At 45.2% G+C, this 18,318-nt stretch overlaps 1 protein-coding gene across 3 annotated transcripts in view; it reads left to right on the top strand.

Annotated features, from left to right (window-relative positions):
- Positions 1-1,045: 1,045 nt before the first annotated feature.
- LOC135383137 (phospholipid scramblase 2-like) overlaps positions 1,046-18,318 on the top strand; it is a 53,009-nt gene continuing 35,736 nt past the window's right edge. For all 3 annotated transcript variants that reach the window (XM_064612740.1, XM_064612739.1, XM_064612741.1), the window contains exons 1-4: positions 1,046-1,197; positions 2,878-2,979; positions 10,229-10,291; positions 14,170-14,232. In XM_064612740.1, coding sequence (XP_064468810.1) covers positions 1,149-1,197; positions 2,878-2,979; positions 10,229-10,291; positions 14,170-14,232 — 277 coding nt within the window. In that variant the 5' untranslated portion in view covers positions 1,046-1,148. The remainder of the gene's footprint in view (positions 1,198-2,877; positions 2,980-10,228; positions 10,292-14,169; positions 14,233-18,318) is intronic.

Raw genomic sequence — 18,318 nt, forward strand, 5'->3', positions numbered from 1 at the left:
TCAAGCACAGATACGTGAAGCCGCGAGAAGCCGTAGCTGAAATCCACTGACAAGTACGAAGGCGCGTACACGTCACAATGCCCGTTCGGGTGCATCTACGTCACAAAAATGGCTGCGCCCATGTGTGTTTCGGAATGAATTATCTATTTTTTTTCATGGTACAGTACCGAATTGAGAGAATGAAGGTGCATTTTGGGGAGAGCTGGATGTGGGCTTTCAGAATATCACAACCGTTTCGACTATTTGGGATATCGGCATAGCTGACATTTAAACCGTTAGATGCTGTGCAGTGCTCCACTCAAATCCGGCGCTGAAATCTAGTTCAAAGCGCCACCGCACCATTTGGAAAGGAACGATTCATACGACCCAATAAAAGTCGCCTCGCCTCGCTCATTCGTTTGCTTCCGTATAGGTGGTGTCGGTCGTTTCATTCGAGTAAAAACGATTGGGTAAAACTTCCTTATCTTGAAGATGAACAACGAAATCAGCTTTCGCATTGCATAATAAGAGATGAAGAGTCCCTTTTTGTAGTAATGTACTCAGGTTTTGTTAGATTGTGCACTTGAAGTAATAGTATAAACGCGAGGCAGAAAGGTGAAAGAGATAACGCATTAAATTGGTTGTGACTGGGAGAGCAAAGAATATCGGTCACTGCGATGCATGCTGGGCTGTACACGTCTTGACGGTTGATGACTTCAGTGCAGGGATTACCCTGTAAGCATCACGGTAGTTGATCCGCTTGCGTGTCCTTTATTGCTATCGCAAAGGCAAATAAACTCACCTTTATGTTCCGATCAGTGGTCTCCAGTCCTGGTTATAGACCGCTATTGTGTTTGTTAGTCTGTTTTGCGGCCCTCTGCTCGCTTACTGTTGGCCCATTTTGAGATAGCTGTTTCTGACTTTTGCTACCTAAAATGTGTGTTTAAACGTCTCTATACAAGATAATGTGACCAACGAAAACAAATTCCTGCGACTGATTATTCTATTCCACAGCAATATGTCGTTTAGAGACAGAACAAAATATCGCTTCCTTGTTCCAGCAGCCAATATCATAGCATCTGGCCTATGCGCCTCCCATTTTTAAGTATAGAGGAAGAAGAGCATCATAGAACATCAACTCAACGTGGATACTGAGGTGAAGAACACAAATGGCATCGCAGAGTCCACGGTCACCTATGCATCCACAACTTATGCAAAGTACGTACAGTCTTTTCCCCGGTTCAGTTCCAACTTCGGTTTATGCAGCAGTCAGAGAAGAACGCAGGATATTCAGTAACCGTCGTGTCGCACATACGCAACAAGCACTTTATTTTCTAGGCCCAATTTTCCTACTGTAACCGGTCTGTAGCCTAGATCACTACGTTCACATAATCCCCTCCACACTCTAACAAAGCAGCCATTCCCTCCGGCCGTAAAACACCGTACGGAACCTTTCTTCCCTCCGGGCTGTTGACCCACAATTCGCATGAACTTTTAAACACGTCACACCTAACCCTTTAAATACCATGCCAATGATGAGGACGGTGCCCAGAAGAAGAACAGTCTCTGTTCGAAATATCGGCGGCTTCTGTCCTGAGGCAACTCCTTCCTTCCTCCTTCCTACTGTAAAGTTTCTTGAGTATTAACAATATCTTAATCAAAGATATGGAGTAGTATTTCTTTTAAACGTGACGTTTGGTATGGGATCTTCTCGCATTCCTGCATACACATTCAGACGAATGTGGAAATGAGATAATTAGATGAGATGTGGTAAGAAGAGGGCCTGCGTGCGACTGTGACCTGATGGTCTTGATGGGAAAGGATGGTTTTTACTGGCGCCATAAGTTCGCCCACAAACTTTGCACCACCCACGCGATGAGCCCAAAACTTGCCCCAAATTTGGCCCCATACACCAATTACAGATCTATGTACAGGCCACATTATATTTTCACTCGTCTCCATCACCGCCTAAATGCCATGTTCACACTACGACTTCGAAAGTCGCGAACGCGTGCATTCATTCACGGCTTTGCTTATCTTTTCAAAACGTGTATTTTTTGTATTTAATGCAGCAACCTGGAAAGCCGTGCCCGCTGCGAGCAGCACACGGCACGCATCTACAAACGTCTCCACACAGTTGACATAGGGTAATGTGGGGCTACTTGAAGATGGGGGCAAGTTGACGGGCGACAGTTCGCGTTTGTCGCGTGGCATTTTCTTAGCAATATTTTTTTCTCGTCTGTGACACCAGGGTGAGCACAGTCGTTGTCTGGGCTTTGCAGTAACGTGTTCACCCTCTGCACGTGGCTTTTTAGAAAGACGTGAGACGTTGTTTTGGAGATGTGGTCGAGGCAAGAGGGGGCTTTTTTTGTCCCATCTGTAACTTTCGCGAGCATTAACTTCCAATTGGCTCATTTCTGCTCCTCGGCTAATAAAAGATGACCTCGCCGTTATGATGGTGTGTGATGGGATGGGAATACTGAACGGAATTTCTGGAAAAGTGGTACGTTTTGTGTACTCTTATGTTTCTAACCCACTGACCGTTTGTGTTGGAACGAAAAAAAAAAAGAAACAGCATGGCGCGAGACTTCTACTTTACAAGGACATAACAAACCGAACCATGTCGTCCCTTGTGCATGTTACAGTCGTTATTCTCATCGATCAGTTCCATGGCGTCTTTTCTACTGGCGTTTGTGGGAACAGCGGTGGTTTACGCGTCGGGCTATGCAGCGCACTTCCTGAGAAGCTTCCGTGAAATGCTTACCCGCTCGTGTTACGGACGTGAGGTCGCCCTAAGGCACGTGCTACGCTGTACAGCGTTAATTATACGCAGCTAATACACTGGAGCTAAATTTCATACATTTGCTTGAAAAATGTTCCGATGATGCTTTTCCACAGCACCGCACAGTCCCGCTAGGTCGGATGGGGGCCGCGAAGGACGGCACAGCCACCACATTGAGAGCCATAAGGCAAGGCATGCTTCACCTGGGTGCGCCAAAGGTATGTCCAGTGATGGGTAAACTTAGCGTCTGGTAGGTTCCATACTGATGCTACACTCACTGGGAATTGCAGAGTCGCGTGTGTCGACAAGTATACGCGCAACAATTCCTTGTCTTGTGGCGTGTACCGAAGGTATGCGCTTGACGTGTATGAGCTTCGACCAGACATGTACAAGATACTCAAAAATGTAAAGATAAGATAATAAGATAAGATAATAAACGTTAGAATGCAATTCAGATAGAGTATAAATACATGAAAATTAAAGTAATTACGGTAGAGTACAAAATACTTCAAAAACTATGTGAAATACAATTAAGATACTATTTATCCTTGAACGCAAAAAGTCACCGGTCACTGGTCAATGCGGCTAGTCGCCGCTATGTGACATGAATCACCTAAACCCCGCCCACTACGCAAGCCGCCGCTGTGTGATAGGAGTCATCTAAACCTAAGTCCCAAAAAGATGACAAAGACATACCAGATAACTCCACTAAGTATATGTGACCCAGAACAAAGCAAACTTCTAGTAGGTGCCTGCTCGGCGAGGTCAGAATTCGGCGTCACCACGTCAGGGCACAGATATTAGAACCCTCACTCGCCAACGATTAGTACACACGGGGCAATATCTCTCAATGGAGACTTCCAAGAAGGGCCAATGTCCGGGTCAAGTCCGAGGGACTCAGGGAATTTTCACTGAACAAGCAAGATAATGGAAAGACAAGACACAGAAAGTTTGAGAGGGAGATCCAAAATATGTAATTAGAGTATTGAGTAGAAAATACCATAAAATGTATTTTAAATAGATTACAAATACACAAAACAAAAAGTATTGAGTACAGTACCAAAATACCACAAATTGTATTTAAAATACAGTATTTTAAATACAATACTCCAAATACGTACAAGTCTGGCTTCGACGATGTCGCCGCCTTTCAAGCGGAAGCAGTAGTAAGAATCCCAGCTAGATTGGAGTTGGAATCAGGAAAGACAAATATGGAGATGATAGCTCCTACAAAACACATGAACTGGCTACTCCCAAACGCTTCAAAATAAAAATCAGTAAGATTTAAAAGTTAGAGGCGCTGCAGTGTCCACAAGAAATGTCATTAAAACAGCTAGATTACAGCTAAAAAATGTCTCCAAATGAGAGAAGGCCGACACGAGACACCACGAGAGAAACACATTACTGTTACTCGACCTCGAGTATATAGACCTCTCCATGTGTGTAAACAAATGACGCCATAGTGTTCGACAGCGCCACCCATAGAGCTCTCCCTGTTTGTAAACAAATGATGTCATAGTGTTCGACAGCCCCACCAATTTGGTAGAGTTGAACTAGGCTCAAAGGCAGGGTCGAACAAGGTCGTGCCTGACAGCCAGGGTCTTGACGGGACTACAGTGGTCTCTGAGAGGTACACGACCTTCTGTCCTACTTTTCTTTCAATGGGGGCAGCGAACAAGTGCCCATTCATGAAACCCAGCCATCCCCTTCCGATTTGTTTCGGTTTCGGTTCCTACAACGATGACGTCATTGACGTCATGATGACGTTTCGTCGGGTAGAAGTCTATTGCTTTGTTGTCTCAGACACCGCTGCCGGTGCTGAAAATTCTGCGTTTCGAAAATTTTCGTTAGTGTTTAGTATCTTACTGAGTAGTTTGTCAAAAACATATTTGTATCCTATTTTAATTTTGTTTCATTACTTGATACTCAGCCCTCTAACTATTCTGTTTATCTATGTGTTTTGAAATCATGTTAGCTTCAGAATGTATTACTGGCTATGACCAGTGATGGGAAAAGTACCACAAAATTATACTTAAAGTAAAGTACCAAGTACCTGGCGTCGTTAGTACTTCAAGTACAGTACAAAGTACCCAATTCCAAATGCACTTCAAGTAAAGTACAAAGTATTAGGCAAAGTACTTCAAGTATTCATCAAGTACATTGCCAATTTAATTTGTATCGCTTAGCATTTCACTGTTTAGTATCTGTTTTGCTTTTTTGGCAAAACTGTAGCGAGCATTCTCGACGAATGCTCTAAAGCCATAAAGTCCTAGGTTAAGTGCGAAGCCGCGAATATCAATTTAATCAGATGACATAATTTGGAGTTACTCGTACATGTAGAGAGATAATCAGTCAGCTGTGCTGTGATTCTGTACTATACCCTGACTGATCCAAGATCACCCGCAGAGTGTGGTGCTCCGGTACTAATCTTGTACTATAACAGGCTAGGGAATTTCAAGGGAAAAAAAAAGTACTGGGCAACGGAGATTATATATTTCTCGGCATTCCATGCTGCTTTTTGAAATACAGCATGCTTAAAAAAAGAATATGAAGAGAGTAAAAAGGGATGAAACACAATGTAAGCCATCATTTTTATACGACTGTGATCTGCAGCGACCAATGTGACCAATTAAAAAAACGTAAAATGTAAAAATGAAAGCATGTATGTATTTCAGAGTGTTCATCATGTAATGCAATCACACATTGTGATATAAAATGACTATTAATTGCCAATGAAGGAAACAATATAAAAAAAGCATAGAACCCTGCGTTGGGAGAACTAAAGTGACAACTGACCAAGTCATTGTGCTGCCGGTTGCTGTGTCATAACGTGTGCGTGTCTTTGCATTCCATTCGTCTTGTATAATCATAGAAGCGTTGATACTTTTTCAACATTTCGAGCATCTCAACAATAAATTTGCTTAAACAAATATGCTCTTTAACAGCACAAAAATCATTTTTGGTAAAATGTCAGACTGGGACTCTTGGTACGCATCCCACTAAAAGCGCTAAAATGACGGCAAGAAGACGAAAACACACATCTGTGTGTTTTCGTTTCCTTGTTGTCATTTACCGCTTTTAGTAGGGTGCATTTTTGATACTCGTTTGTGCTTTTTTGTCTGGAGTCCAAGTTTGAGTACTTGAGTACTTGATGGGAAAGTACTTGGGAAAATAGTACTTTAAGTACGGTACAAAGTGCACGATTTAAAATGTACTTATAGTAATGTACAAGTACACAGAAATGTACTTAAAGTACTACTTGAGTACTTGGTACTTCAAGTACTGCCCATCACTGGCTATGACTCTATGTATGAGCGCTATGACGCTCCCTCTGTTTCAAGGCTACCCGGCATATATCTCTGGTTCGGTGAGAAGAGAAACTCGAACCTGTAAACCCCGCACTTCAAAAATGTTCGAACAGGCCGTACTCCACTCTTACACTTGTCATATACCTGCTACCCTTTACGACTGTATTCCGTTTACAAACGTTAAAGAAATTCCGAAGTAATTCAAGAACTGAGTGCTGTGGTTATTTCATTGCACCGAGTGGGTATATGAAAGAAACGTGTTTAGGGTTAACTTAGGCGCATTCAAGCGTGTTCTATTCATTGTGTCACTTAATCCTTCTAAGCGTTCACAAGGTACCATAGGAAAGCAAATTTGCAATCAGCTTTAGCTGAGGGTTCTTACTAACAAATGCTACCCTTGTAGCGAATATCGCGTAAAAACACATTTTAAGGGTTTTTTTTTTTTTTTGTTACTAAGAACACATTTTAAGGGTCACGCCCGATGCTTTATGCATTTGTCGTCTTAGAGAGCAGTGCGACATTGGGAACGCTACTCCCGTTCCGATGTCTAGTATCGTTCTCGCAGTAGTGTTTTTTTTTTACATTGTTTTGCTTTCATTTTGGTATCTTGTGCAGTATTTTGTCCTTGCGTTTTAAATATTTTGTACGTATTTCTTTTACATCGCGCGCAGTCTTATGCTGACACTGCCTAGAGTACACGGGGGAACTGTAGTCAACAAACTTGAACTAATCTTGGTCTCACAACAGCAGCGTACATACACATGTGTCGTGTGACAATAAACTGAACAACATCGCTTCGTGTTGTGCGGATTCAGCACGCCTACCCTGTTAAGCCTAACCATCGCTGAAACGTGAATTTCATTCGCTACAACGACTTCAATGAATATCAAAAACACGCGAAGCTGTCACGTTGTTCAGTGATGTCATAGTCTGAAACACGGTCATTCTCAGACCAAGCAGATATATGCTTTGAGGTTGCAGTTTGTGTTTTTCGTATCACGGATTTTGAGATCTGGGACTTTGAACGCTGGGACATTGTGCCATAGCCGTATTAAGTTTCACAAATTCTTTCGATTGCCTTTTGGCATCATTTGAACTCTGTTATGGAATCTCGCTTCGGGTACATTGGTCTGACTTCAAACTTCTTACTCAGGTGTCTTCGTTTCAAGAGCAAACCCCATGTGAATTCAAGGTCTTTTTCCTGAGTATTACAAAAAATTTGTACCGCATATTGTGCACCTATAGAACTTGGCGCGATACGAAGTCACCAATACAGGTCTTGTTATCCATTTCATTTCTGGAAGGTCGATCACCTTCCTAGTTGTGTGCCATTCAGAGTAGGCCTAGCCGTTACATAGGCACCGGCATCGGAGAGTAGTAACATAGCAAGGAGGCACTCTTGCTTCCATGCCACGGCCAAGTTTCGCACCTTTAGGCGTATAGTACGTCTTTGTCTACGGCTATGGCTCGCTCTGGAACGCCGGGACTAACGAAATTAGGATAGATTTCGAAAGCTTTCTGCTACTCGGAGAATAGGCGAAAACAAATGGCAACTGTATCACGTGATATACCATACACTCTAAACCTTTTTACACCTTAAAGGGTGTAAACCCAAATGTGCAGGGCACGCACCTTTTAAGGTGTAGTTTAACACTGTCAACATTGTTACGGTGTAATCATGTGGAAGGGTATAAGTCTCAACGCTGAATAAGAAAATACGCAGAAAATGTTGTCAGCTTGATGCGAAAAAACTACTGTTTTCGCATCGAGCTGACAACACTTTCTGGGTATATGCCCAGGACCATCTAGGAATGTATTTCTATGTCATTTTGATAATCACCAAATGAACATATATGTAAAAAGTTTCACTGCATCTAAAGTATTCAGTAAAAGTTGGTCTGCTCATGTTGCATGTCATTAGGTAATTGGTGAACTATAATGCGATCAACTATGCGTATACGAATGTTATGTGAAGGAAATATATACGGCTATACATAGGCAACTCAAGGATAGTCAATTCACCAGAACACACTTCAATGAGCTATATGAAAAATGGTATGCATGGCTTGTTATATGCTCTTGATTCTTTTTTTTTTTTTTGCTGAAAACTGATGGAACAAAGAGAGGTGTCACTTAAACAGGTACCAGAATGTCACATAAGCTATGTTTCTGACAATCGTATAGTTGTTGACATTGTGATGTCGTCAGAAGTGTCACGATTGATGGATTCACAGTTTCAGCAAGTTGTGTAATTGTAAAAGAAATTCCTGAAAATGACTTTCCGGTATTTTCAGAGATCTTAGGAATATATGTTGTAAATTCTCAGATTCTTTTCATTTCCCTGTGTTTAATCACCGTTGAATACGATTGCCACTTGCATGTCCATGTGGTAACTACCACTCAGGAATCCACTGTTTTGAAAAATTGGAAGAGCGTTTCACCTGACGTGCTGAACCTACACAAGCTCCCGGATGGCAGGCGCCTTATCAATCCATGTCATGCGCTTCTGTAGTGTGACGTACTTATGTCAATTCATGTGACGCGCTCTCTGATTGCCTATGTTATTTCTCAACTTATGTCAAGCTCTCCTTAGTGTGCCTGAATTAATCCACGCTGCTGTTAATCATGCCAGGTGTTTATTATTTCGTCATGTAGTGCGTTCTTCTAGTGTTTCGCAAGTAATTTTATGTAATGTGGAAAACCTGCCCACTCCATCGTCAAAATATAATTCTTGTTGTTGTTATGTAATGCGCTCCCTTATAATTAGGGTTCCGCGTTTTCGATGTTATTTCTGGGCAGATTCGGCGTATGTTTTTTTGTGTTTATTGATTTTCGAGAAATCGGAGTTTTTCTATGTTTTTCCTTGCGTGTACATGGTTTACCCGACAGTTAACGGCGCATAGCAATTACAATGTAATTTCAGTGCTGTGAGCGTCTAACGCAGCCTCAACAACAACAACCAATGCGAATTACCAGTTTTGTGAAATCACAAGAAGCTTTATTGCTCCACAGCGAAGTGATGGCGCATTCACGAAACCAATGAAAGCACAACACATTCAAGCTTATAGTAATAAGTGCAAGCATACTTGCCGAGGTTCTTGTCAAACATTGCTACGCGCTCTTTAGTTCGCGAGTTCTATAAGTGCTGCAAGAAATGGCCGGAAGGCGTTTGTTCACCTTCTTCGTTACGATGATTCTTCATAATCACGTGGCGCCGCGATTGCAGGTGCTCTGATTTGTGCGCCTGAGAGTTCAAAATCTTAATTTTCGCAAACGTAGTCCGAGGCTCTCTTCCTTTTTCTTCCCATCTCGGGTGCCGCGGAAAAACAGGACCGCCGTACGTGGAAAGTGGAGGTGTATGTACTGTCGTAACCTCTCCACTAAACAACTAAAGGCCTGTGACCGAGATTGTACTTGAGGTCACGTCCCTAAAAGGCTCAGAAACGCTGTGAGGCAACTACAATGGCAGAATGAGATTGCGACTAGCGCACCCGATCCGGGACAAAGGGATTGACCCTAGAACACTCAATGTGGTCGCAGGTCATCCAACCATAGCAAATACCAAGAACGAAGAGCAATAAAGGAAAGCCTGCTTGGTATGTTGGAATCTTAAGCTGGGCATGTGCAGCAATTTATCTGTCATGGTTCCTGAAATGTTCCTCTGTATTCGATGTTTTCCGATTAAAACCGAATTAGGGAAAATTTAACCGGCGTATGTTTTTCGATGTTTTTCGATTAAAACCGAAAACGGGGACCCTACATAATGTTCCCCTGTCATGTCTGCAGTATTCGATCTCTTTTCAGTGAAACAAAGTAAATGTATGTTCAAGATTCAAACACACCCTCAATACACCCTGTATCACACCCTCACCGAGATTTTTCAGAAAAGGGTGTAATACAACATTCTTACACCCTCGAGAGCTCTCAAACGGATTTTTAAGGTGCACAAATAGTGTATTGCTGCTGTGTACAGCCACTTTACACCCATTTTACACCTTTAGGAGTGTGAAAAGATTTAGTATGTAGATGCGCGCGTGACCACGTAGTGCGGTGTGTCTCGTCCTGAACATTGAGACGGCCGGCGGCACATGTGAGCGCAACTAAGGCTCAAGTATTTCAGGGCCTGACCTAATGGCACGCCAACCTCTTCTGATTGCAGAACAGTCCTGCCTTGAATGTCTGGCACAGCTCAACGAAGTATCACTCTATGAGATGCCAAAGGGTGAGCTCACCTTTTGATGCCATTCTTGTACTCAATAAGGACCAACCGTGAGCCGTTTGGAACGTTCACGTGGTGTAATACGGGTACAATACGGGTCGTTGAACTTCGGATGCAGGCGAGCTGCTCTAAGGTAGACACTCGTAGTGTTTCCCTGAGTCGATAGAAGTCGGACAAAAGAGGAACACAAGCTTGTTCATGGCTGGAGACTCTCTTTACCAATGACCGAACGCTGCTCACACACGCTTTGAACGAGGAACAAGTCCTTTCAATGTTGCCATGAGGACGCATACAGGGTGTGCCAGAAACGTGTAATTGAATTATAATAAACAACTACGCCACCTAGAATCATGCGGTTAACGGCATTTGTTCTTACTAGGTTTCTGCCACTTCCTGATGTGATGTCATGTAACGTAAGTTTAATTACGTAAATTTTTGCGAACTGAACTCGGAAATTTGCCAAGTAAAGATAACTTCTTTTTACCTCACCAATATGAAGAGCGTGCCTTACTTCCTTAAATGCATGGACTCCCTGCGCTTCGCGAAGCACGAACGAACTTTCGTGGATCTTCCACTGAAAGAGTTAACAATCGTCGTCGCATGTGATAGGTCAACATCCGCGCCAATATTACCGTAAATCAACATTTCGCCTGCTGGGTTGGGCGGACTGCATGGGTTGCCTCACACGACACTAAGACCATGCAACGCCCTGTTGGGCATTGTTTCTTCGGGACCTCACATATACACTCAACCACTCCCAGCTAGACCAGACAATATCTATCATGCCATGCTGCAAAGGTTAGTTGCACACCAGACTATGATGCCCCTCGTGCAACTGGGGCCCCGAAACCTGCTCGACCGATACTCATGCTGATACTGTCGACCCCTCGGTAGTGGAGGAAGAGTACAAACAGTAGTGTAGGCTTTACTTTACATCACTCTGAGAGACGAAATGATCTGTAGAGCATCATAGCTACCGCCGTCCTCCGTATGCTGCGTCGTGTGCTGCCTGCTCTACAGTCAGAATCCCCTCTTTGCACTTATGTCCCCGATGACACCCTAAGTTGACACCGTAGCGCTCGCACCACTGACATCCGGAATTCACGCGTATGCGCGCGTTCAATGGTTTGTATATTGGCAAGTACGACACGCAGGGTAATACTTTTTTCACAGTGCTCTGGCGAGGAGTACAAGGCGTGCATGATGTAATAAACTGCACATACGAGGGTCGTACCGAAATTAATGAGCAACAATTTTTTTGCAAACCACCCGCTAACAGCAGACGAAGGGGACTATGGCGATAGGTGGCGCCATCTGTTGCGCTGCCCTTGAGAGCCTTGTGACCTCATTATCTTGCATCATGTGAGCACTTGCACTCTTAGCAAGATGGCCGACAACGATATGACGTTGCGTCAGCGTGCTGTCATCGAATTTCTCATTAAAGAAGTCCCTGCTGAAGAAATTCACCAGAGACTTCAGCGTGCTCATGAAAGTGTGTGCATGGGCGCTAGCAGTGTCCGGAGGTGGGTGAAACATTTCAAATCTGGAACACCAGCATCAAAAATGAATCTCGGGGCGGTTGCCCTCGGACAGCTTCAACCCAGGGCAACAAAAGTTGCGTTTACATGAAGACGGCAGAAGGCGATTTCGGCACAGAAGGCGACATACGGCTTGCATTAAACGGTTGCAAGACGACTTAAATAAGCTGTCGATTGAACGCCGCTGAATCGACAATGTTGGGTAGTTTAGGAGACAGCTGTCGACTGTCATCTTCCATGTAAATCGGCAAAGAAGACTTTGCAAGTCATATCCACTACGTCATTTCCCTCTCGCAAGAAGCAACATGCCGGAAATGGGAGCTCCTCGCAATCAGCAGAGGTGCATTTGGAATAAAGAGTATGCAGTGTATTATCCTGGAAATGAATATTGCATCACAGCTCCAAAGCGTCGAATCTTTGTTGTTGGACTTGAAGAGGGCGCTTCTATCGGATAAGTCGCTCGTTAGTCGCCTGGCGTGTAGTGGCGTGTAGGCGCCTGGGATTCTTCCAGCCGCCCCAGCCTCCCACATGTAAACGAGTAGAAGTCGACTGGGCGAGAAAAGTCGACTAACACGTTTAGTCGACCTATGTTTGCATGTAAACGCGGCTAAAGAGAGGTGGATGCCATTATTCAAAATGACAGGCGTGTAACTGTGGACATTATAGCAGGAATTAACACTTGGAATAGAGCACAATGCAGTGCAAGAGATGATAGGTAGCTTAGGCTACAGGAAAGTTCGTGCTCGGTGGGTCCCGCGCTTATTTACCAAAGACCACAATCTTCAGCGAAAAGCCCCGAGCTCAGAACTGCTGCAGCGATATCGGCACGAAGCTGATGACTTTCTGCTTTGCCCTGTGGCACCCACCTTACAGCCCTGATCTGGCGCCCTCCGACTACCAAGTGTTCGCATTTGTGAAGGATCAGCTGCGCGAACAATCTTACGAGACAACGCAGGCCATCTAAAATGCAGTGTGTCAATGCCTTCAGATTGCTGGAACGGATTTCTACTGCGGAGAAATTCTCGAGCTTCCTGAACTCGGGACAAATATGTACAGAGAAGTTGAGAGTATGTGAAAAAATAAAGGAGGGACTGTAGATTAAAATGATCCATTTTGTTTGCCACCAATAAATAATAATGTGCTAGAAAAAAAAAATGTTTGCCCATTACTTTCGGTATGAACCGCGTACATAAAAATATCACCACCACCCCTTTAAGGGGAACCACCACTGATGTATCCAACGAGACAGTCGCATTCCTCGTTCCTCATAGTCATATGCGACAGCAAACTTGAGTGAGAGGCACCGCATCCGCCGCGACCCGGAGTAAAGTCGTCATGTTGTAGAGGAGGTGGTATCCCTCTACATGAGTCCTGACCGGCGATGATGGAATGTCCCAGCGGGCAGATGGTCGTGGCCTCACGCTAGGACGGTGCCGGTAGAACTGCCGTGCCAGCGCCGTAGCGCGTGGCAGCAGAGGCGCGTCGTCGTCGTCTTCCACGGGCCGCCACATCACTCCCCCCCTCAGACGCGGAGCGGTGCATGCGGTTGAGGTCCGCGTCGATACCATGAAGAGGAGAATGAGGACGATTCGTGGATGGTGGACGATTGGAGATACGGCTTGCGATTGTGGCTGTTGATGCAGCAGCGGGATGGCGGGCACAAGGGCGCTGCGGTCCGGGCGGGTTCCAGAGATGAGTTGTGAGTGCTGAGTGGTTGGGTGCTTGAGTGCGTTGTGTGGCGTTGAGTTGCTGCGTTGCTTGTTGCTGAGGGAGTGTGTTGAGTGATCGTTGTTGAGAGCTGTTTGTTGCTGATTGTGTTGAGTTGCTGAGTGGGCGACAGTACCGCGACCGGTACGACAGCGTGAATGCCGGTTGCCGCCAGAGAAGTGCCGGGGAGGACCATCGCGAATCAGGTGGAGGCCGTAGACTGAGCTTGCTGTGGTCTCCCTGCGGGTCCCCGGTGGAACAGTGGTCCCGGTGCGCCTTGCCTGCTAGAGGGTGGTTCGCTGCTGGTTTGCCGAAAAATTTAGGATGTTGCATGGCCGAATTACGCCGAACATGGTGTTCGTTGTTCGGGTCACCAAATGTAGAGGAGGTGGTATCCCTCTACATGAGTCCTGACTGGCGATGATGGAATGTCCCAGCGGGCAGATGGTCGTGGCCTCACGCTAGGACGGTGCCGGTAGAACTGCCGTGCCAGCGCCGTAGCGCGTGGCAGCAGAGGCGCGTCGTCGTCGTCTTCCACGGGCCGCCACAATGTGATCAGTTTCAATCCAAACAGCCAGATGCAAGATTTGTCAATGGTAGAAACACAATTAACCCTGGATATCTTTCTTTATACAGGTTCTCCATGTGCCCTAATCATACAGGGCCCAACGAACAACAACCTTTTCTATCTGCAAATAGGTATGTCACTCTTGCCAGCTTTCTCTGACATTGGCATTTTGGAACGTTATAGAGTGAGCTGCACCATATCAGGCGAGGCCCCGCCTCCATGCGGTTATTAATGTTAATGTAGAGCAACACATTCCACATGTGTTTCTGCCCCACACAAACTGGCGTCATAGGACGTCGCCAGATTGCCACCATTTGGCGCATTCGCTACCGTATCATTTGGCGCAATGGTTGGCGCCCAGATGTTGGCAACCCCATCTAGGTTGTGAATAGCTCACTGCGCACGAACCATTGCGACGAATGATGCGGTTATCGCCCCTAGCCGTGTTTACATGAATGCGACACAAGCGTATCGAATCGAGTCGAAACCGGAGAGAACACGATACGCCACCGTTTACATGAATGCGCATCGAGCCCAGACCGGAGGTGGCGCCACGCCGTGTCATATCGGAAAGGTAGAGGCGCACTTCCGCAAATACTGCCGTTTCCGGTGTCCCGCTACCTTAGCACCGAACGCTGAAACGTCGAAAACGTAGCATCTACGCCCCATTTTCAAGCGTACTTCAGAATGAAATCTGTTTTACGGCTGCAAGCCCTCCTGCTTCTGTTAGTGTAGACTAACCCACATATCCAAAACGGAGCGTGGCTGCGAACTCCCTAATATCATCATTTTGTGATCCCGACTAGGAGTAGCAGACGACGCAACTAGCCCGCAGCCGAACGCCGCTTCCCAGTTCCCACAATCCTCTCTTCTTGCCTTGATGCGCATCGTCTGTTTACATCCACAGTCTGAATGCGCATCCACCGTCTCGATCCACCTCTGTTTAGCGAATTGAATACGATACGCTCTCCTAGCGAATTGACGCATTTACATAGGTGGATTCGATTCGACATGAATACGACGCTAGTGTCGTATTCATGTAAACGCGGCACCTGATTCGAAGAAATAGGGAGGTGCACGCCTCGCTGTGGCACTTTGGATATATAATTGACACAAAAAGGCATACGCCCACCTCTCTCTTCGAATTACAAGCGATTACCCTACGATTCGTGGCAGTGGTTGGAGCACGACATGGTACGGGGAGAATTTTTGTGTTTAGGGTGTGGGAGGGAAGTTAAAGGGTCCATGGAGAGATCCCCAGAAATCGGAGTTCTCAGTGGAGAGAGGCTCGCAGGGAGACCTATTTGAAATATATCCTATTTTTGCCATATGGCGTTCAACGCGGGCGCAGTTCACACACACACACACAACGAAGGAGCGTGGAGCGGTTGCCCGGCAACCCCCTCCCCTGTAAGCGGATTGACGTCACTTACATCCTTTGTGGACTCCAAGGTTGCTCCAAGCTAGCCCGCCCGTGGCAAAGGTCGCCTGCTCTTGACGTCACAACCAGTTTCTCCGTCTTGTCGGCAGCGGTGCCGTAAAAGCAGGCGCCTCTTTTTCTTTTTTTGCCGTGGTTTGTAGTTTATATCTCCGTTATTCTAACAAAGGCTGGGTTCGTACTCCACATGGTGAATGGATCAGCGGGTAGGAGTGCATTATATATGACTGCAGATGTTTTTGGGATATCTTCATTCTTCATGGTCACTTTAAGCTTTCAATGTGAGGTGTGTTGTTACATTTTGCGGACGGATTCGGATGGATTTGAGAAGGGATAGGTGTTACTCTAAAAATGTGCCCAATTGAATCATGATCGAGGCGGGATGAGATTTGATGGGGAGGATTCATATGGCATGATCGGAGGCCAGGAGCGTGATAGAATTTATGAAACAGCGATACGCGGGAGATTTTCTTCCCGTACACTTATCTCTGAATACATCTAGTCTTTGTCTGTTTTGCCGTGTCTTTTAGAACGATATTTGCGTGCGGTGAGTGGTTGTTAGTGATCAATCCGGTGATTTGGATGAGATAATCCGTTGGGGAGTCACAAACAGCTGACGCATACTCCAACCGGGGAAGAACAAATGCGGTGTAATCCAGGCGTCTAACAGGGGAAGGATTGTGAAAGAGGTGTTGTTTAACACCATAGTGTGAGATATGAGTCGGCGATTAAAGGGGCTGGTTGATACATGGCAAGAGAAACACGACTGCAAAACACCGACAAGCACGGGGAACATCATACATTCAACCTTTAATAACAAGAAATGACAAAAAGCGAGCAAAATACATACAAAACGATTATCACAGCTCTCTCCAGAAAACCTAAGATAGCCGAACACCAACCATACCGTTCGCAATTATGAATGAAGATTTTCTGTTTGTGTGAGAGCATCGCCGCAGGAGTGCCAAGCACATATTTCCTAACCTCTATATCTGACGTGACCCATTAACCTACCCCAAAAAGACGATCTGCTGACTTGCACAAAATCTCCGTGGACTCAAACAACGGAGAACAATGACATTCCCCAACATGCGCAGTCAGCTTAGAATCGGGACACAAGTTCGCTACTAGGTACCGAGTATACAGTATACAGGTTTTCTGGAGGGCACTGTGATACTTGCTCTGTGTGTCTTTTGCTTGATTTTTGTCATTTCTTGTTGTTAAAGGAACTGTGAAATGAATGGCAAACCTGTAGAAACTGTATGCTTTACTGAAGTCTTTTAACTTGGACGCGCCATATACGTAATGGCTCTGCTGTACATTGAGCATTTTGTCAGCAATCGAATGTCAGAGATTGCTGCGCCTAGCAAAGCTTGTGGACTTCCAGACGCGCCAACCCTGAGGCGACTCGCGCGCCATCTAGGCGATGTCGTGGCGGTTGTCGCAAGCGCAGTGCGCGTTCCATGGTCGAAGGTGCACGGTTTGTGTATCCCGAAACACAAGAACGTTAACCAAACATCCGCGTCAATCACCTGAATGAGAGATTTTGCAAACAGCAGCGATACAACCAGCACGCGACACGGACACGTGGAGAGAGAGAAAGGCGTATAGATGGCGCAGATCGCACAGATATTTCTCACAGGCGCCGAGCTCACAGGTTACAACCGTTAACAGTAATACTCCAGAGTTGCTGCTGCTCTGCAAAACAGGTCTAATTGTAATGAGTAATCTGTCTCAAATGCGTTACACTCGATGTCACGTGATATGCGACCGCCAGTCTGGGGCCGGCTCCAACTTTGCTTTCGGCGAACGTCAAAGTTCACAACATTTCAGCTTCTAGAAGCGTTCAAAATTAATTTACGAAAAGTATGAAGAACTGAAAGGTGATTACTTGTGTTGATGATCTCACAGCCAAGTCCTACATGATGGTATCTTCGAACACTGTGGTTATATTTCACTGTACAGTTGACTTAAAGGTTGAAATTACGACGTTCCCCGTGTTTGTCTTTGCGTTTTGCTGTCGAGTGTTTCTCTTCGTTCGAGGTTTGTTTGGAAGTCACTGTTTAAGTATCTGAATGATATTGATGAGCGAACAGCAACATCGTTTAGGTACTCATACGAGCGGGTAATTTTTCATGGCGCTTTACAGAACAGGACGTAGCATCAGCGATACGCAGTAGTTAACTACTTGTAGTTAAATTATTAGTGAAACTACTGTGTGGTAGTTAAAAATAGTTAGGAACTACTTGCAAAAATGGTCGTTACACTACTAATTAAACTCATTTTTAGTAGTTAACTAAAGTAGTTGGGTTACAACGGGCTACATCTACTTCGCATTTTTTCACTTAGCGTTCCGTGTGCTTCACGGCCTTCTTTCGGCTTCTTTTTTTTTCGGCCTTTTTCTCTCTCTTTCTTTTCTCTTTTCTCTCTTTTTCGGCCTCTTTTGTCGGTAATAAGCATAAAGCTTACTACCGACAAATTTGATAATATTTTCATATTGCGCATCACACGCATGCACAAAATATCAGCACTGTGCATCTGACGCAGGCAGCAAAAGCTCATTCAGCAGTGTCCTTGAAGGAGAGAACTGCATAACGCACTGCAATGTTCAACGCGGGTACATAGAACACTCAAAACGCTTACACCCTCCATCGTTAGAATGGAGGCCATAATTGTATCATTGCATGACATATCACTACATCAGTATTGTATGGAGGGGCACGTGCTATGCCTATGACTGTTGCGAGTGTGGGAGTTCGCTGTCTTCTCGCTCCCCACG

Source organism: Ornithodoros turicata, chromosome 2 (assembly GCF_037126465.1).
Source record: "Ornithodoros turicata isolate Travis chromosome 2, ASM3712646v1, whole genome shotgun sequence".
NCBI classification, from domain to species: domain Eukaryota; kingdom Metazoa; phylum Arthropoda; class Arachnida; order Ixodida; family Argasidae; genus Ornithodoros; species Ornithodoros turicata.